Source organism: Lissotriton vulgaris, chromosome 5 (genome assembly GCF_964263255.1).
Source record: "Lissotriton vulgaris chromosome 5, aLisVul1.2, whole genome shotgun sequence".
In the NCBI taxonomy this organism is placed as follows: domain Eukaryota; kingdom Metazoa; phylum Chordata; class Amphibia; order Caudata; family Salamandridae; genus Lissotriton; species Lissotriton vulgaris.
In genome coordinates this window covers 1,841,004,311-1,841,023,414 of record NC_141693.1, presented here as the reverse complement: position 1 = coordinate 1,841,023,414, position 19,104 = coordinate 1,841,004,311, and the positions used below count along the sequence as shown (strand labels likewise).

At 47.3% G+C, this 19,104-nt stretch overlaps 1 protein-coding gene across 1 annotated transcript in view; it reads right to left on the bottom strand.

Moving 5' to 3' along the window:
• Positions 1–16,680, bottom strand: part of ARHGAP23 (Rho GTPase activating protein 23) — a 461,228-nt gene extending 444,548 nt beyond the window's left edge. The window contains exon 1 of the mRNA XM_086924313.1: positions 16,553–16,680. Coding sequence (XP_086780439.1) covers positions 16,553–16,606 — 54 coding nt within the window. The 5' untranslated portion in view covers positions 16,607–16,680. The remainder of the gene's footprint in view (positions 1–16,552) is intronic.
• Positions 16,681–19,104: the final 2,424 nt, after the last annotated feature.

Below are 19,104 nucleotides of genomic sequence, written 5' to 3'. Positions count from 1 at the left end.
TATTAAGCTTTAGGTTAGGTTGTGGGAAGCAGTCACAACACATTAGTTTGGATAAAATACTGTTTACATCAGGAAAGCTCTAAAAAGTTAAGGAAATCAGTTATGGAATAAACACAGACTTAATTCCCACTCCCACTATATAGATGGTGTCAAAACTCACATCAACAATGACATCACTTATGACATCATCGATAACATAGCAGATGTTGTCGAGTCAGCACTATTTCAGTACCAAAAGTCTGTTATTCGAGATGGAATGACAAATTAGTAATACAAGTGAATCACCAACATAGAATAGGAAATCAACAATAGTACGATGATGCCGTGTAAGGGCCATGTGAATGTTTCTACCCTAAGCAAATGAACAGGAATTCAGCCTGTCGGGTAACTAATGCTCCTCTGTGCAACTTACGGACAACATTTACAATGACAATCGAATTATTGTGCATTATCCTTTAATCATTGCTGGCTCGATGCACTATCACTCAATCACAGCTGATCTCGCACACTCTTATTCACACCTGCAAACGGTATTTCACTCTTCTTGGCGTGAGTGGAAGTGAATGTTGCATCGGTATCTTATCTGATGACTTTCAAGTGTTTTTAGGTTTTTTGTCACAAATTATTTCACTTCAGCTACATAACCAGACCACTTCCATTTCCACCTTAAATTGACTAAATATATACTAATCTAGATTTATAGACTTAGTACATCTGGTTGAGTTGATTAGTTCACAAAATCACAAGAATTGCTAATTATTTTAATTATGTAAGTGCCTTCGACGAATCTGAACGAGCACAGGCAACTGGGCTGTTCATATACGTGTTTTTTTCATGTCCTACTAGCAAAGGCACAATCACCTTCTTGAAACTTTTCGAGAAAAGTGATCTTGATACGTGTTTCATTGGTTTTAAATAAATATTCCAAACCAGACACAAACTCTGCCCGAGCAAAAAATAATGTATGCCTTTTTCTGTGTCATTTTCCCTTTCAAAGAGCGCAAGCTGAATAATGTATGCTGTTCTGGCCGAGGCCGACTGATGCTACACATTTAGGAGAAACAAGTCTTACCAAAACCAAAAGGTCAGGTATTGGCAGACAGCTTTTTGCTTGGTCATTGCTTGGTATAGTTTATCATTAGTTTTGAAAACATTATTTTTGGGGAAACTGCCAATACCTCATCAATTAAAAAAAATAGTCTAAAAGCAAAACAAATGTTTTTTGTCTAAAAAAAGCACATATTGCCATAATAGTCAGTAGAACCTAAGGAGACTAATTTATGAGCAGATGTGCTCCTTGTATAAGAGTGGAATGTGATCACTCACACTGAAGTCTGTCAATGGCTGAAGAGGGCTGAACCATCACCCATGCTGTATGCTACAGTAGGTGGAAGAAAAATGTGAGTGAGAAAACAGAAGAACAAATAGATGAAGAGGGTTGTCTGAAAGCCCCCATTTGTGAGTATATTACACATATAGTTTTAGTAAAGTCAGAAATCTTGGCTAACACCAAACCTAAAAACCTTCAAAACAGATAAGTGCAAAGGAAATGCACCAGGCAAGACCCGTATTCCCTTCTGATATTACATTAACAGAAGGTTTCAGGATTTAGAGACTAACTCTTCCCAAAGCCAAGAAATCCAGCACATGAAGACAAACTTCACATCTGTTACAGAGACCAACAATTATATGTAAATGTATCCTAAGTGATGAATCTACAAGATCTAGTGTGTAGAACAAATGTTTTTATGATTTATCTAGCCAGTAATAAACTATGAATACATAGAAAGCAAAAAACATCAACGACGGGCCCAATGGGTCAGTCTGTGCAGTACCACGGAAAGCATTAGCATCTGCATTAAAGTTCGCGCCTGGGCCATTAAGCGTGTCCGAGACAGAAGCAGCAGCACCTTCTGTGCCCGACCTGCTGGCAACCCAACGCAGCATTAACCACAGTCCCAAAGTGAGCAGCTTCACTGACAGCAGCAGGCCAAAGTACCACAGGAGCCCATGCCACTGGTGGCACCTAACCACAGTACCACAGGAGCAGAGGCGCAACAAGAGGCAAATTTCAGGGGGGGCTAAGAATAATTTTATGGGGGGTGAATCTTTACTCAATAGGCAGAGTGGAGCTGCACGGGCTCTATAACGGGTGAAACAACAGCAAGGCCTCATTAACATGTAAATGGTCTTTTAAAGACCTTTGACTGAGATCACCAGGCTTGGCTTTCTCCTATATATGTTATCGATACAGAGGTTTTCTCCTCAACCTATATTGGAGCCTATCAGTGAGGCTCCCTTCTGTTTTTTTCAATATTCAATTACTCAGGTTTGAGTTCATCACCGAACTAGATTAGAGGGACTTGTTTTACAAACAAATGTATGTCCTGAAGATGGTCTGACGGATGAACTCACCATAACAGACCAAAACGTCGACTGCTACAGCCATTTCCCTAGCATTTGAGTTGTTGGAGGAATTGTTTTTTTTTTCTTTAGATTCATCTTTCTCTTTATATACTTTTGGAATGGTTGTCAACACTCATGTTTTGTAGGCCCTTTTATGCATCCTCCATCATGGTGTTTTATTGTCTTTAAATGTACCCCCTACATTTCTATTTCACATTAAAATGGTGTTTATAGAAAAAAGATATACCCATGTTTCTCTAACAGGCTCTACTGAATATTCACTCTATAAATAATTACATTGATGTTTAGATTTTTTCAACGTTTAGCCACCATTTGGGGCTCAATATATTAGTAACAAGTTTATAGCATCTAACCACAGCACCACACCATCCTATGCCACTGGTAGCACCTAACTAAAGTACAGCAGGGAGCTCGGCTACTGGCAGAATATAACCACAGGGACCTATGCCACTGGTACCATCTAACTACAGTACAACAGGGAGCACCCCTACTGGCAGCACCTGACCACAGTACCTCAGGGAGCACGTCCACTGGCAGCACCTATCCACAGAACCAGGGGGAGCACGTCCACTGGCAGCATCTAACCACAGTACTACAGGGAGCATAGTCACTTGTAGCAATTAACAACAGTACTGCAAGGAGCACAGTCACTGGTAGCATTTAACCACAGTACCACAGGGAGCATGGCCACTTGCGGCACCTGACCACAGTACTGCAAGGAGCACAGTCACTAGCAGCATCTAGTACCACCATGAGCAAGGCCACTTGCAGCACCTAACCACAAAACCACGGGGAGCACGGCCACTGGCAGCACCTATCCACAGTACCACAAGGAAAATGGTGACTAGTAGCACATAAGACCGAATAAATGTTCCACAGGGAGTACGGTCATAGACAGCACATCACCACAGTACCACGGGGAGCACGGCCACTAGCAGCATCTAATCACGGGGAGCACGGCTGCCACATACAGGGCCTAACCACAGACCCAGTCGCCCATAGGTCCACTGACTGGGTTTATTCACAGTACCATAAGGAGCAAGGTTAGGTTAGGTTAGGTTAATGACATTTGTTAAGCGCATGGTTGCACAGAGAACAGTGCGTCCCCGCGCTGACAGCCCTATCTACATCTCATCAGCTGGGTTACAGAGGGAGTGCCTGGCCTGCTATGCTGAATTTAGCTTGGGGAAAAGGTGGGTTTTCAGCCTCTGTCTGAACCTGGTTTCAGACAGCTCCATCCTCAAGTCGATGGGTAGGTTATTCCAGTCATTGCTGGCATGGTGTCTAAAGGACCGACCTCCCATCCTAGCTCTATATATCCGAGGCGCCACTAAAAGCATGCTGCCCATTGACCTCAGGGGACGTGAGGGGCGATAGACAGGAAGCAGGTCCTGGAGATATGGAGGTGCTTTTTTGTGAGCTATACGGTGGGTTATACACATAGTTTTAAATTTGATTCGTTCCTTTATTGGGAGCCAGTGGAGGGAGCGTAATGCATGTTTCCCAGAGGCTCTCCTAGGGAGGTTAAGGACCAGCCTAGCAGCTGCGTTCTGGACGCGTTGTAACTGTGCTAGGCCTTTTTTGCTGAGTCCGCATAGAAGGGAATTCCCATAGTCTAGGTGGGAGGTGACCAAGGCATGTACCATAGTTTTTCTGGAGCTGGGGGGCAAAAGGTCCAGGACTTTCCTCAGGACCTTCAGGAGTCCATAGCATTTTCCGGCAACCTTCCCCACATGGTTGGTATATGCTAGCTTAGAGTCGAGAAGGAAGCCAAGGTTTTTGACTGTGTCTACTGGGGCCGGGACCAAGCCCAGTTCCGTGGGCCACCAGGCAGAGGTCCAAATGGAAGGGCAGGGGCCTACGATAAGAACTTCCGTCTTGTTGCCATTGAGGCGGAGACAGTTCTGTTTCATCCAGCCGTCAAGTGCTACCAAGCAGGCCGAGAAATTCTCAGCGTCCACAACTGGATCACGGGATAGATTAATCACCAGTTGTGTGTCGTCTGCATAAGAGACTATTGCAACACCATATGACTCCACCAACTTGGCAAGGGGTTCCATGTACAGATTAAATAGAGTGGGGCTCAGGATCGAGCCCTGAGGAACCCCTTGTCTGAGACATCTTACACTGGATTTATATGGTGGGCAGTGCACTTGAAATCTCCTATTGTTGAGGAAGGAGACCAGCCACTCATATGCAGGACCGGTTATTCCCTTTTCATTTAGGCGGTCCAGTAATACGGGGTGAGATACGGTATCAAACGCCGCACTTAAGTCCAATAGGACCAGTGCAGCTGTGTGACCTTCGTCCGCCTTATTTCGCAGCAGTTCTGTCGATAGGAGGAGGGCAGTCTCTGTCGAGTGTTTGGCTCTGAATCCCGATTGAGACGTGTGAAGGAGCAGGTTTTCCTCCACAAAGCTCACCAGCTGTCTGTTGACCAATTTTTCTACTACCTTCGCACAGTAGGGAAGGAGGGAGATTGGTCTCAGGTTGTCTAATTGCGTGATGCTTAAGTGGGCTTTCTTTTTAATTGGGACGACTTGGGCCAGTTTCCAGCTATCCGGAACTAAACATTCATGGAAAGACAGTGAAGCCAAGTTACCTATATGCTTCGCTACCAACGGGATATGATTTCGAAAAATTCTCGCTGGTACTGCATCAAGGGGAGAGCCTGAGTGAATGTTCGATAGGATATTGATAAGCTCCTCAGTATGAGGAACCACAAATTTCCTAAGTTCTTCCCTGACCTTCTTTCCGCAGTTAGGGTCGGGATTTATAGCTTCAGAGTTAGTCTGAAACGATGCATAGATTTTTTCTACCTTCCCTATAAAGAAGTCTGCGATGTCATTGCATGACTCAGTCGTGGGGGGGGCTTCCCCTGAACTCGCTGGAGGGGCTCAGAGTTCCTTTAGAATCATAAAAAGTTCTTTAGATGTGTTCTCCGCACAGTCTATCCGTTTATTATAGTACTCTCTTTTAGCTTTCCTGATCTGTTTGTGGTAGAGCCTTAGTTCACTCTTATAGGCTTCGCGTAGTGAGGGGGCATATTCCACTCTCCATCTACGCTCCACGGTTTTGCACTTGGTTTTAGCGGCGCGCAGCTCAGCGGTGAACCAAGGAGCAGATTTCGTGCTCCGAGCCATGGCTTTATGAGTCCAAGGGGCTACATTATCCAGCGCACCTTGCACCCAATCTTCATATATCTTGTACGCCTCTACCAAATTGTCGCTGAGCTTTGGAGGATTCTGTTCAAGGGCTTGACTGAAAGCATTGTGGCTGAATTTTCTCCAGTCCCTGCGTCTAATGACGGGAGGTTTCTGTATGGGCCCCCTGTTGGGTAGTTTCCTCAATTTAAATGGGATCACATAGTGATCTGACCACAGAATCTTAGTCGGAGCAGAGACACTTATGTCTTCCCAGTTAGTGAAAATTGGGTCCAGCAAATGTCCTGCTTGATGAGTGGCTCTATTGTCAGCTAAAACAAGCATAAGGGTTCTAAGTTCATTAATTAAGGAAGCGGCCTCTCTGCAATTGACATCGTCCAAGTGCACGTTGAGGTCTCCTACAATCATAAATTTATTATGGCGTAAAGCAGATTGCGTTAGAGCTTCCAGGAGGCTTTCAATGAACGCAGTAGCTACACCCGGAGGACGATAGATAAGGTAGCCCTTAATGGTGCAGTTGGGGCTCACCGTGATAGAGAAAAGTCCCGCTTCGCATTTATTGATGGAAGTCGGTTCAAGAGAGACTGGTAAGTCACCATTGTGAATAATGGCTATCCCTCCCCCTCTTTGATCTCCTCTGTTAATGTGAAGAATATTGAAGCCGGGAGGAAGGGCCTCTAGGATATCAGGGATGGATTGATCATCCAGCCATGTCTCTGTCAATAAGACTAGGTCGGGTTTGTCATCTAACAGTAGGTCATAAATGTTCAAGCTATGCTGTTTCATCGATCGGCAGTTAAGTAATAAGGCAGATAGTTCGTTACCTTCCTTATTCGTCGCTTGGTCTTTGAGGAATGTATGTCCACATCCCACACACTTCAGGGGCCATTTTTCCACCTGCAGCATGTGTTCACATTCTGGCGGCAGCCTCTTATTCAACTGTAGTAGCGCCTGCCTTGTGTAGTTAAGACTTCCACGTTGTTCTGAGATGGTTTGGACAGGGGGACAGGGCCTGGGCCGCTGCAGGTCGCGGACGGGCGCAGACGGGCTTGCCTTAGGCGCGCCTTAGGCGCGCCTTAGGCGCGCCTTCGGCGCGCAAACGGCGCGCAAACGGCGCTCCCGCTGCGCTCGTCCGCTGCGCTTGCGTGGTTGGCACATTTAGGCGGGGGAGTGGGCGTGGCCAACGAGGTGGGCGTGGCCTCACGGATGCCGCGATGGCGGCCTTTCCACCAGCTGTCCCGCGAAGCAGCGCTAGCTCCGCTGCTCGTGGGGTGTCTGCTGGTTCTAAGTGCTCACAATGTCAGGGGCAATTATACAAGTTGTTTAAAAGCAGTGTGACACAAAAAGTAAATATTAAAATAAACGAGTGAATAATGCCTCCGGCTTCCGCCTCAGAGGTGCAGTCAGTAGCTACCTGCGCTTTTACTCAGCGCTAGTTATAGGCGGGGGAGTGGGCGTGGCCAACGAGGTGGGCGTGGCCTCACGGATGCCGCGATGGCGGCCTTTCCACCAGCTGTCCCGCGAAGCAGCGCTAGCTCCGCTGCTCGTGGGGTGTCTGCTGGTTCTAAGTGCTCACAATGTCAGGGGCAATTATACAAGTTGTTTAAAAGCAGTGTGACACAAAAAGTAAATATTAAAATAAACGAGTGAATAATGCCTCCGGCTTCCGCCTCAGAGGTGCAGTCAGTAGCTACCTGCGCTTTTACTCAGCGCTAGTTATAGGCGGGGGAGTGGGCGTGGCCAACGAGGTGGGCGTGGCCTCACGGATGCCGCGATGGCGGCCTTTCCACCAGCTGTCCCGCGAAGCAGCGCTAGCTCCGCTGCTCGTGGGGTGTCTGCTGGTTCTAAGTGCTCACAATGTCAGGGGCAATTATACAAGTTGTTTAAAAGCAGTGTGACACAAAAAGTAAATATTAAAATAAACGAGTGAATAATGCCTCCGGCTTCCGCCTCAGAGGTGCAGTCAGTAGCTACCTGCGCTTTTACTCAGCGCTAGTTATAGGCGGGGGAGTGGGCGTGGCCAACGAGGTGGGCGTGGCCTCACGGATGCCGCGATGGCGGCCTTTCCACCAGCTGTCCCGCGAAGCAGCGCTAGCTCCGCTGCTCGTGGGGTGTCTGCTGGTTCTAAGTGCTCACAATGTCAGGGGCAATTATACAAGTTGTTTAAAAGCAGTGTGACACAAAAAGTAAATATTAAAATAAACGAGTGAATAATGCCTCCGGCTTCCGCCTCAGAGGTGCAGTCAGTAGCTACCTGCGCTTTTACTCAGCGCTAGTTATAGGCGGGGGAGTGGGCGTGGCCAACGAGGTGGGCGTGGCCTCACGGATGCCGCAATGGCGGCCTTTCCACCAGCTGTCCCGCGAAGCAGCGCTAGCTCCGCTGCTCGTGGGGTGTCTGCTGGTTCTAAGTGCTCACAATGTCAGGGGCAATTATACAAGTTGTTTAAAAGCAGTGTGACACAAAAAGTAAATATTAAAATAAACGAGTGAATAATGCCTCCGGCAAGCTCACAGACAATACCTAACGACAATACCTCAAAGCCACTGACAGGGCTAACCACAGTACCACAGGGCCAATTAAAGCAGCAGTCCATTGTACCACAAGGAGCATGGAAAATGACTGTGCCAGACAGTGTTAGTATCAGATGGCCACTGGCAGGACAAAACTAGGACCACTGTCAGCACACAATACCACAGTGAGCGGGGCCACTGACAGTAGCTAACCAGAGAGCCACAGGTAGCAGGTAAACCGACAGGGCCACAGGAAATAATGACATTGACAGCATCTAACCGCAATATCACAGGGCGACTGCCAGAATTTAACCATATTACGACAGACAGCAGGGCCAACGGCAGCACCTAACAACAGCATCATAGAGAGCAGGGCCACTTACAGTGTGACTACAATATCATAGAGAGCAGAAACACTGACAACACCTAACAACAGCATCATAGAGAGCAGGGCCACAGACAAAACCTAACAACATTATCATAGATAGCACAACCACTGACAGTACCTAACAGTATCACTAAGAGCAGGGTTAATGGCAGCACCTAACAACAGTATCATAGAGAGCAGGGCCATTGACGGAGTCTGGCAACTATATTATAGAGAGCAGAAACACTTACAATACCCAACAACATCATAGACAGCAGGGCCACTGACAGCGGCCAACAACGTCATAGAGAGCAGAAACACTGACAATACCTAACAACAGTATCATAGAGAGCAGGGCCATTGACGGAGTCTGGCAACTATATTATAGAGAGCAGAAACACTTACAATACCCAACAACATCATAGACAGCAGGGCCACTGACAGCGTCTGACAACAACATCATAGAGAGCAGGGCCACTGACAGCGGCAAACAACGTCATAGAGAACAGAAACACTGACAATACCTAACAACAGTATCATAGAGAGCACGGCCACTGACAGCACCTAACAACAGTATCATAGAGAGCACGGCCACTGACAGCACCAAACAACAGTATCGTAGAGAGCCGCGTCACTGACAGAACCTAACAACAGTATCATAGAGAGCAGGACCATTGACGGAGTCTGGCAACTATATTATAGAGAGCAGAAACACTTACAATAAGCAACAACATCATAGATAGCAGGGCCACCGACAGCGGCCAACAACGTCATAGAGAGCAGAAACACTGACAATACCTAACAACAGTATCATAGAGAGCACGGCCACTTACAGCACCCAACAACAGTAGCATCATAGAGAGCACGGCCACTGACAGCACCTAACAACAGTATCATAGAGAGCACGGCCACTGACAGCACCTAACAACAGTATCATAGAGAGCACGGCCACTGACAGCACCAAACAACTTTATCGTAGAGAGCACGGCCACTGACAGCACCAAACAACAGTATCGTAGAGAGCCGCGTCACTGACAGAACCTAACAACAGGATCAAAGAGAGCAGGGCCACTGACATTGTCTGACAACAAAATCATAGAGAGCAGGACCACTGACAGCATCTAACAAAAATGTTGTAGAGAGCAGAAACACTGACAATACCTAACAACAGTTTCGTACAGAGCTGCGCCACTGACAGCATCTGACCACAATATCACAGAGAGCAGGACCACTGACAGCCTCTAACAACAATATCATAGAGAGCAGAACCACTTACAATACCTAACGAAGCAGGGCCACTGACAGCAGCCAACAGCAATATCACAGACAGCAGGGTCACTGACAGCAGCCAACAGCAATATCACAGACAGCAGGGTCACTGACAGCGTCTAACAACAATATCATTGAGAGCAGAAACATTGACAATACCTAAGAACAGCATCGCAGAGAGCAGAAACACTGACAGCACCTAACACAAATGTCATAGAGAGCAGGGCCACTGACAGCGTCCAACAACCATATCATAGAGAGCAGAAACACTGACAATACCTAAGAACAGCATCGCAGAGAGCAGCATCGCAGAGAGCAGAAACACTGACAGCACCTAACAACAATATCATAGAGCAGAAACACTGGAAATATCTAACAACAGTGTCATAGAGGGCAGGACCACTGACAGCATCTGAAACAGTATCATAGAGAGCAGGGCCACTGACAGCATCTGAAACAGTATCATAGAGAGCAGGGCCACTGACAGCATCTGAAACAGTATCATAGAGAGCAGGACCCCTGACAGAACCTAACACTATGCACAGAGTAATGTACCAGCATGCACCACAATATATAAGCAATTGTTTTCACTATAGCTATGTACCTATCTTTGTGTATTACTTTGTATAAACATGTGAAATAATATTATGTTAAGAGAAAAAATAATAATAAATAAATAAAAATCATCTTTGGTCTACATGTACATACTTCCATTGTGCATCTATGTACCTTCCATGTACTTGGATCTGTGTGTCTGTTACTTTTCTCCTGAAAAAGCATATCCAATGCACTACCTTATTTCTCATCCTGTGCCTCTATCAATATATTTAATCTGCATACAGTTACCTCCTTTATGTATCTTATGGATCTATATATTTATCTCTTTCTTCTAATTTAGCATTTCCAATGCACTACCCTATTTCTCACCCTATACTTTGCTCAATATATCTTCTAGCCCAACCTTCTGACTCATGTCAAACTTCTTTCTACTACTTCTTCCAATGTACTACCCTATCTCTCATCCTATACATCTATCAATAAATCCTCTACATCCACACTCTCATTTATCCCAAACCCCATACCACTACTATGATCGCCAAAATAACTCTTTCTAAACTCTCTCCTACTCTACCCCTCCTTGCGTCATCTGACACCTCTTTTTACTATACCGATCCCCTAAAACAAAGCCTTCTAAACTCTTCCCTCTGACTCCTCCCCTCCAAAACTCATTTTTACTCATCCAAAAGCCTGCTCCTACTGCTAAGACCTAAAAAAAGTCCTTCATTCTTTTATCCCTCCACTATCCTTTTCAATCAAAATTAACAGACTAACATATTCACTTCTCAAATTCCATATTCAACTTTACTAATATACTGCCCAAATAACTGAATAACAGATCCACTACTCAAATTACTTCATATTTACACTAAACTAGTTTTCAACACTAATCCCTTATGGGTTCCGGAGTGGCGTGCTACTCGCCAGAAAAGCGCTTCAACACCCATCAGGGGAACAAGTGCTATATGAATGAAAATCTTTCTTCCCCTTTTATCACTATGCTATTCTTCTCACTCCAAGTAACTGACTAATATTCACCACTGAAATTATTTCATATTTTACCATATTAATTCACCACTAAACCTTCATAGGCTTCCTGAATAGCCTGCGTCAACAAGCGCTTTATAAATACAAACCTTTGTCCTCCTCTATCCTTCTGCTATCATTCCAAATCCAAATAACTAAATAACCTATCCACCACTTAAAATGTACTTACATGTTTCACTATACTAATTCAACACTAATCCTCTATGGGTCCCGGAGTAGCCTGCTACTCGCCGAAAAAGCGCTTCGACGCCTTGTCAGGGGTAGTAAGCGCTATATAAATGCAATTACAATACAATACAACAAAGGAAAGGTTCCTGGGCTGATTCCTTCACCAAAGTAGTTTAAAGGTCTGTGTTTCAGTCTTAAAAAATAAATTAAGTCTGAATAAAACTATCGAAAGCAGGCACTTAGGTCCAAATTCAAGCAATAAATACAAACCATTTCTCAGCACATAAATACCGGGCCTGGTAACAAATGGAAGGACATATGGATTCAGGCTGTAGTCTGCACTGTGTAAACACTGAGAAAGGAAATCCATTATATGAAATAAATCTCTTTATTGGTGTCATCATGACTAAAGTTTGTTATAAAGAGAAGGAAGGCTTCAACCATTCAGTTTAATACATATGTAATTACAACAGGTTACCATTTTGCTCGAACCATAATGTACATTTTAATTTTGCAATACCCACGTGTTTGCTTTTTATTACATAATCATTATTGTAGGAAGATTTTCAGATTTAAGTGCCAACCAGATGCAGTGCAGAGAGTGACAGCCATGTGTCCAGGTAGGATAATTGCAGACCTTGCTTGTCGCATCGTACAATTTGAATTTATAAACTGCACTAACCGTTGAACAATTTGTATTCACTTATATATGGAGTATCTTTATGTATTTCAATATTTTAAGTTTCACTTTCACAATTGCTTTATAAACATTTTTGGTTTCTTAAATTTGCTTGAAAATGCACCATTTGTTCTCTTGAAAAAAGAAATTCTTACAGGACGAACTCCCCCAAACCTATATTATGACAGTCTGTCGAGCTCACTCGCTTGCCAAGTGGCACTCAATACAAACTTTTACGCCCCACCACTTTCAAATGTCAACAGCCGCCACTGCCTAACAACAGTATCATACAGAGCAGGGACACTGGCAGCAACCTAACAGCAGTATCATACAGAGCAGGCCCACTGACCGCACAGAACAACAAAATTCTAGAGAGCAGAAACACTGACAGTACCTAACAACAGTATCATACAGAGCAGGCCCACTGACAGAACCTAACAACAGTATCATAGAGAGCAGAAACACTGGCAGTACCTAACAACGATATCATACAGAGCAGGCCCACTGACCGCACAGAACAACAAAATTCTAGAGAGCAGAAACACTGACAGTACCTAACAACAGTATCATACAGAGCAGGCCCACTGACAGAACCTAACAACAGTATCATAGAGAGCAGAAACACTGGCAGTACCTAACAACGATATCATACAGAGCAGGCCCACTGACAGAACATAACAACAATATCATAGAGAGCAGAAACACTGACAGTACCTAACAACAGTATCCTAGAGAGCAGAAACACTGATAGTACCTAACAGCAGTATCATACAGAGCAGGCCCACTGACCGCACAGAACAACAAAATTCTAGAGAGCAGAAACACTGACAGTACCTAATAACAGTATCATACAGAGCAGGCCCACTGACAGAACCTTACAACAGTATCATAGAGAGCAGAAACACTGGCAGTACCTAACAACGATATCATACAGAGCAGGCCCACTGACAGAACCTTACAACAGTATCATAGAGAGCAGAAACACTGGCAGTACCTAACAACGATATCATACAGAGCAGGCCCACTGACAGAACCTTACAACAGTATCATAGAGAGCAGAAACACTGGCAGTACCTAACAACGATATCATACAGAGCAGGCCCACTGACAGAACCTTACAACAGTATCATAGAGAGCAGAAACACTGGCAGTACCTAACAACGATATCATACAGAGCAGGCCCACTGACAGAACCTTACAACAGTATCATAGAGAGCAGAAACACTGGCAGTACCTAACAACGATATCATACAGAGCAGGCCCACTGACAGAACATAACAACAATATCATAGAGAGCAGAAACACTGACAGTACCTAACAACAGTATCATAAAGAGCAGGGTCACTGACAGCACCTAACAGTATCATAGAGAGCAGGGCCACTGACAGCATCTGAAAAAATATCATAGAGAGCAGGGCCACTGACAGCATCTGAAACAGTATCATAGAGAGCAGGGCCACTGACAGCGTCTGAAACAGTATCATAGAGAGTATGGCCACCAATAGCATCTGAAACAATATCATAGAGAGTAGATACACTGACAGTACCTAACAACAATATCATAGAGAGCAGGGCCACTGACAATACCTAACAACAGCATCAGAGAGAGCATAAACACTGACAGAAGCAAACTACAGTCAGGGGCGGCCTTTGATAGGAGAACGCCCTGGTTGGAGAGAAATTTGGTGCTGTTGCGAACGAATAAAAAGAGGCGGGGGGGGGGGGGCTTTTGTGTTCACTGGTCAGTCCCTGGCTGAGTAGTGAATTGCCTCTGAACACAAACATCCATGGTCCTCCCCGAGCACACCTAAGGCACCCACAGCTCACCTGTGTCACGCCGATGGGAGTGTTGCTGTTGTTATGTGTCAGAGTGAGAAGAGAGGGCAAGGAAAGGGGTTAATGGGAAGTTAAAAACCCTCTACGGTATGATAATGAAGGAATAAAAGCAGTTTAAAGTGGCAAACCTAACTAAGGAAGACCCAGGGCACGGACAAGTCTGGAGCAAGATGAAAGGGGCGCTGCTGTTCGCATAACCTTTTGCCCACATTTCCTTGTTGCGCCCCTCTGCAGATTGGCAGATTGGCACCCTGGGCGTGGGCTCAGTTCGCCCACACCAAAAGCCGGCCACTGACAGCACCGAACCATGGTACCACAGCGTGCAGGATCACTCACTGTGCCGTACCAGGGTAGCACGGGGAGTCGGTACCAGGCCAATGTGCTATAAGCGCAGGAGAGAAGTCAGTGAGGGGAGCGCCGCATTCCCTGGATGGGCAGCAGCGCTTCCCGCCATGAATCAGAGAGGCTGGAAGGGAAGTGTGACCCTGCTCGGGGCTCGCTGCAGTTTCCGAAAGGACAAAGCGGCAAAACAGATGGAGCCCTGGCCCGGGAGCTCCGGCTGCGTGTGAGCAGCGTGGGGGTCACACCGACGCTGCCTGGAGCCGGCCCAAGGTCACACACACCCTCCCAGGCACCCGCCTGACACCCTCAGCAGCATCACTTCTCCCCGTGGAGCACTCTTCCTCCCTGGCATCAGTTACAGCCTCAGAAACGCCCTCTGAATCAACCACCTGGCATTACCTCGCCCCCTCTTCGTGGCATCGCCTCTGCCAGCGTGTCGTAATACTCTCTCTCCGGACCACTAATTTCAGCTAGCGTGACGTCACACCCACCATCCTGGCAGTACCATCTGCCACTACACCCCCTTCAGAAACATCAAGTCTCCCCCTTCGAACCAGCCTCGTGGCATTATATCGCCCCGTCACCTCATGGCATCATGTATGCTAGCCTGTCGTCAGATCTCCTCTCTGGACAACTCACTTCAGCTACCGTGACGTCATATCCACCCTCGTGGGAGTGCATTACGCCACTGCACCGTCCTCAATAACACCACAGCTACCCTTTCAACCACTCGTCCGGCATTACCCCCATCCTCTGAATCAGACAAGCCCGGCCTTATATCAACGTGGCATCATCTCCGCCCGAGTGTCGTCATACCCACCCTCCGGACCCCCCCCCCCCCCCCCCCCAGGCACCAGCTTTGAAGCATCATATCTTCAGCTGGTTTGAGTCAAAGCGCCAAGAAGCTCCTTGGAGCGACAGTGCGCTATATAAATATCGGATCACATCACATCACATCACCACCCTCGTGCCACCCTCATGACGCCGCGTCCCCCTTCAACCCACGTTGGTGCAGTCCATCACCACTGTTCCATCACATCCACTCCTGGTCCACCCTTGTTCCACCAGCTCCAGCAGCATCATATCTCCGTGTAATCCACCGGCCTGAGGGCTGGTCTCTGGACTTTAATGAGATGGCTGCTTCACGCTCACGGCGACTTCTAAAGAGATCCCTGGCGCACTTGGCTGCACCCCCCGCGGAGTCAACGCAAGCCATACATTATAAACCAAAGTGCTTTGATGACAGTGCTGAGGACGCATGTATGCGCTCTAGCGCTTCGACATGAAACCCTTTATAAAAGCACACACCAAACCACCGCGCAGCTCAGAGGGGTTCTGTCACATGTTGATGAGACAAGCCAAGGCCACCAGCGTGCGAGAGCCCGGGCACAGGGCAGGCACCTGTGGGCACTCAACAGGATGAGGGAGGGTGGGGAGAGACGAGGATGAGCCTGGATGGAGGGAAGGAGAAGGCACGAACGAATGAAAGGAGGGGAGAAGGGAAAGTGCAGCGGAGTAAATGGATGAGAGGGAGCAAATGGCCAAGACAATGAGTAAAGGGAACGTTGGAGTGTGGAACGGGACAGGGAAAGGAGAGGGAGACGGAAAAGAAAGCAGTAAAGGTGGAGGAGAAGATTAAATAGCAGAACAAGAAAACAGGGATGTGAGTATTGCAAAAAGTGGACAGCACGGAAGCAAGAAAAGAGGAGCGAAAGCACGGAAAGAGAGAACGGAAGAGATGGCAGTGTGAAGGGGTGGATGGAGAGAACAGGGGGATATCAACGGTACGGGAGGAGTGTGCAGGAGGCAGAAAGGAAGTCCTGGGAGGTGAGAGAAAAAGATAGTGTGCGAAAAAGAGGTAAAGTCAGAAAGTGAAGGGGACGGAGCTGGGAGCACGGGATCAGCAGCGGGCAGCTGGGAGCCCGGGAAGAGGGCAGTGTTGACAGTCGGCCCCCGCCCACCACATACTCACAGATCCCATCAGGGCAGGCCCAGGCGCGGGCCCCTCTCCGTGACACATACACCCCAGCCGCCTCGGGTCCTCACACCGCAGCTCGGGCCAGCCCGTGGGGGTCCCGGCCTCGGATCCCCGCATGGACCCCGCCAGCTCCCCCTGCAATAATCCTCTTAGGAGCTGCCGGCCCGCAGGGATGGGAGGGGGCTCGGGGGCTGCCCCTCACTTACTTGTGCCTCTGAATAGGGTGGAATTCCAACCAGGCAGAAAGCGACGCCATTCATCTGTCTCTTGTGAGGGGGGCAGGGGCTGAATTCCAGGGGCAGCTGAATGCCAGAGCCAGTCCTGTCCCTCCCTGAGCCGCCGGAGTGTGAGGAGGGCGCCCGCCCTGCTCCTCTTCTCCCTCCCTCCCTCTCTCCCTCCGCCCTCTGCCTTCCTGTGCTCAGCCTGCCTGGGAGTTGCTCTCTCTTTCCGGTCTCCCTGGGCTCTCGCTGTTGTTCTGTCCTGTGCTCTGCATGGCACAGCTCGTGCCTTCGTTCTCTGTCTCTCTGCCCGTCGATCCCCTTGGCATCCCGGTCTTTTCCGTATCTCTGCCTGTCTCTCTCCTTGACATCTTGGTCTTCTTGTATCACGTTCTGTCTGTGTCTCTTCTTACCAGTCATGCCCCTTGACATTTTTGTGTTCTCTGTGTCCCTGTCTGTGTCTTTCCTGTCTCTCTGCCTGTCTCTATCTCCTTCTCCTTGACATTTTTGAATTCGCTGTATTTATGCCTGTTTCTCCCCTCCCTTGTCTCGCCTCTTGACACCATGTTTTCTCTGTATCTCTCCCTGTCTCTCCCATTTACGATCTCTGCCTGTCTCTCCCCTCGACACCCTGGTCTTCCCTCTCTCTCTCTCTGTCTGTCTCTCACCTTGACTCGCTAGGCTTCTCTGTATCTCTTTGCCTGTGTCTCCCCTTCCCGGTCTCTCTGCTTATCTCTCCCCTTGACACCCTGGTCTTTGCGGTTTCTTTCTGCCTGTCCCTCCTCTTCCCTGCCTCTCTCCCTGTTTCCCCTCTTGACACCCTGGTCTTTTCTGTATCTCTACCTGTCTCCCCCCTTGACATCCCCTGGTGTCTATGTATCTCTGCCTGTCAACCCTATTGACACCCTGGTTTCTCTGTATTTTTGCCTGTCTACCCCTTCCCCGCCTCTCTGCCTGTGTCGCCTCTTGACACCCTGGTTTCTCCGAATCTCTGCCCGTCTACTCTCCCCTGTTAACACCCTGGTTTATCTGTATACCTGCCCATCTCCCCCTTCCCTGCCTCTCTGCCTGTGTCGCCTCTTCTTTTCAAACTCATTTTTTTTCTCTGAAGCATGTTCCGTTTATTACTTTTGCCAGCATCTCCTTCTTGCTAGAGTCCACTACACACTCCACAATCTATTTTCTTCATTTGCACACCCTGTTCTTTGCTTTGCAAGACTAGCACTTTCTGTGTTGCATATTCATCCCATTCCAGATGAACCCATCTGTTACATCCTTTTTTTTTCAGGTGGCACTCCCTTCTGTATTTTTTCGAGTACAATGTTTTTGAGGTCTTGCCTAGACTACTGCCTGTATTCCAAATAACTATTTTGTACATTACAAATAATTGAGTGGGCTTTGGGTCAGCCCACTTACTCCTCATTGGTTGGCTTTCATGTTAAACTGATTTAATTGCTTCTTATTTAATGTTTCCTTCCTCTTCTGGTGTCTGTCCCGCCCCCGGAGCATAGCTCTTTCACAGTGTTTTTGATTAGATGACCTGTGTCCTTCCATTGCATACAGTCAGGGAACGTTTTTTAGGTCTCGCCTAGGCAGCGCGCATCCGCTGCCCTAGGAGGGCCTTTAGCCATTGGTCTGCTACTTTTCAAGCACACTCGTGCTTGCGCTGGCATCAACCTTGCGGGGGTGAGCAAGGTGAAAACAAGGTGAAAACATACGGCTCTCGCGTGCCACTGCACGCTCCCGCAAGGCGAATGCCAGCACAAGGGCATTTGCCTGCTCATTCGTGGTCGCAGGACCGCGGCATGCTCCCTCACACTTGTTTCTTTAATCACCGAACACCATCACTGCCCTGTCACACTTTCTCGTGCACGACCGCCAAACAAGGAGTGAGCCTGTCATACCATTCATATCGGTAAGATGCAACTTTTCAATCCGCGTTTTGCACAAGTCAGCATGATCACTTCAGAACACCAGTAAAGACTCACTACTAACACCGGTAGGATGCACTCGTTCAAGCAGCATTTTCTGAACCTAGGCTACTCTTATATAGCACTATATAGCACTGGTACACCGACATTTAACCTGCAATTACGAGCACAGGTTTACATTTGAATCTTAATGAGCTTGTTTGGACAGTGTCTTTGAGTATCAGTTATCATTCACAGCACAGTCAGACCGGCAAGACGCTCAACCAACGGCATTCATGAGCACAAAGCCACATTAACAAACTCATTTTCTTGGGCACTTTTATGTAAATGTTTTGCACCCTTTTTTTACCTTGTTTTTTAGCATAGGCGTACCGACAAGACGCTCACTCAACCCGTATTTATGAGCACAAAGTTACAGCATCACTTCCGGGCTTGTCTATTTTGCTGCTCCTTACCAAGATTCTCTCGGCGGTGCTTCAGAGGCCAGGTGTCTGGGATTGTCTTGAGCAACCCTAATGGCGCCCCAGGCTCTGGATTTGCTCATAGCCTGTCGTGTATTTGAACATTGCCATTAACATAATGGCTGCTCACTCAGTCGTGCGGGCAATG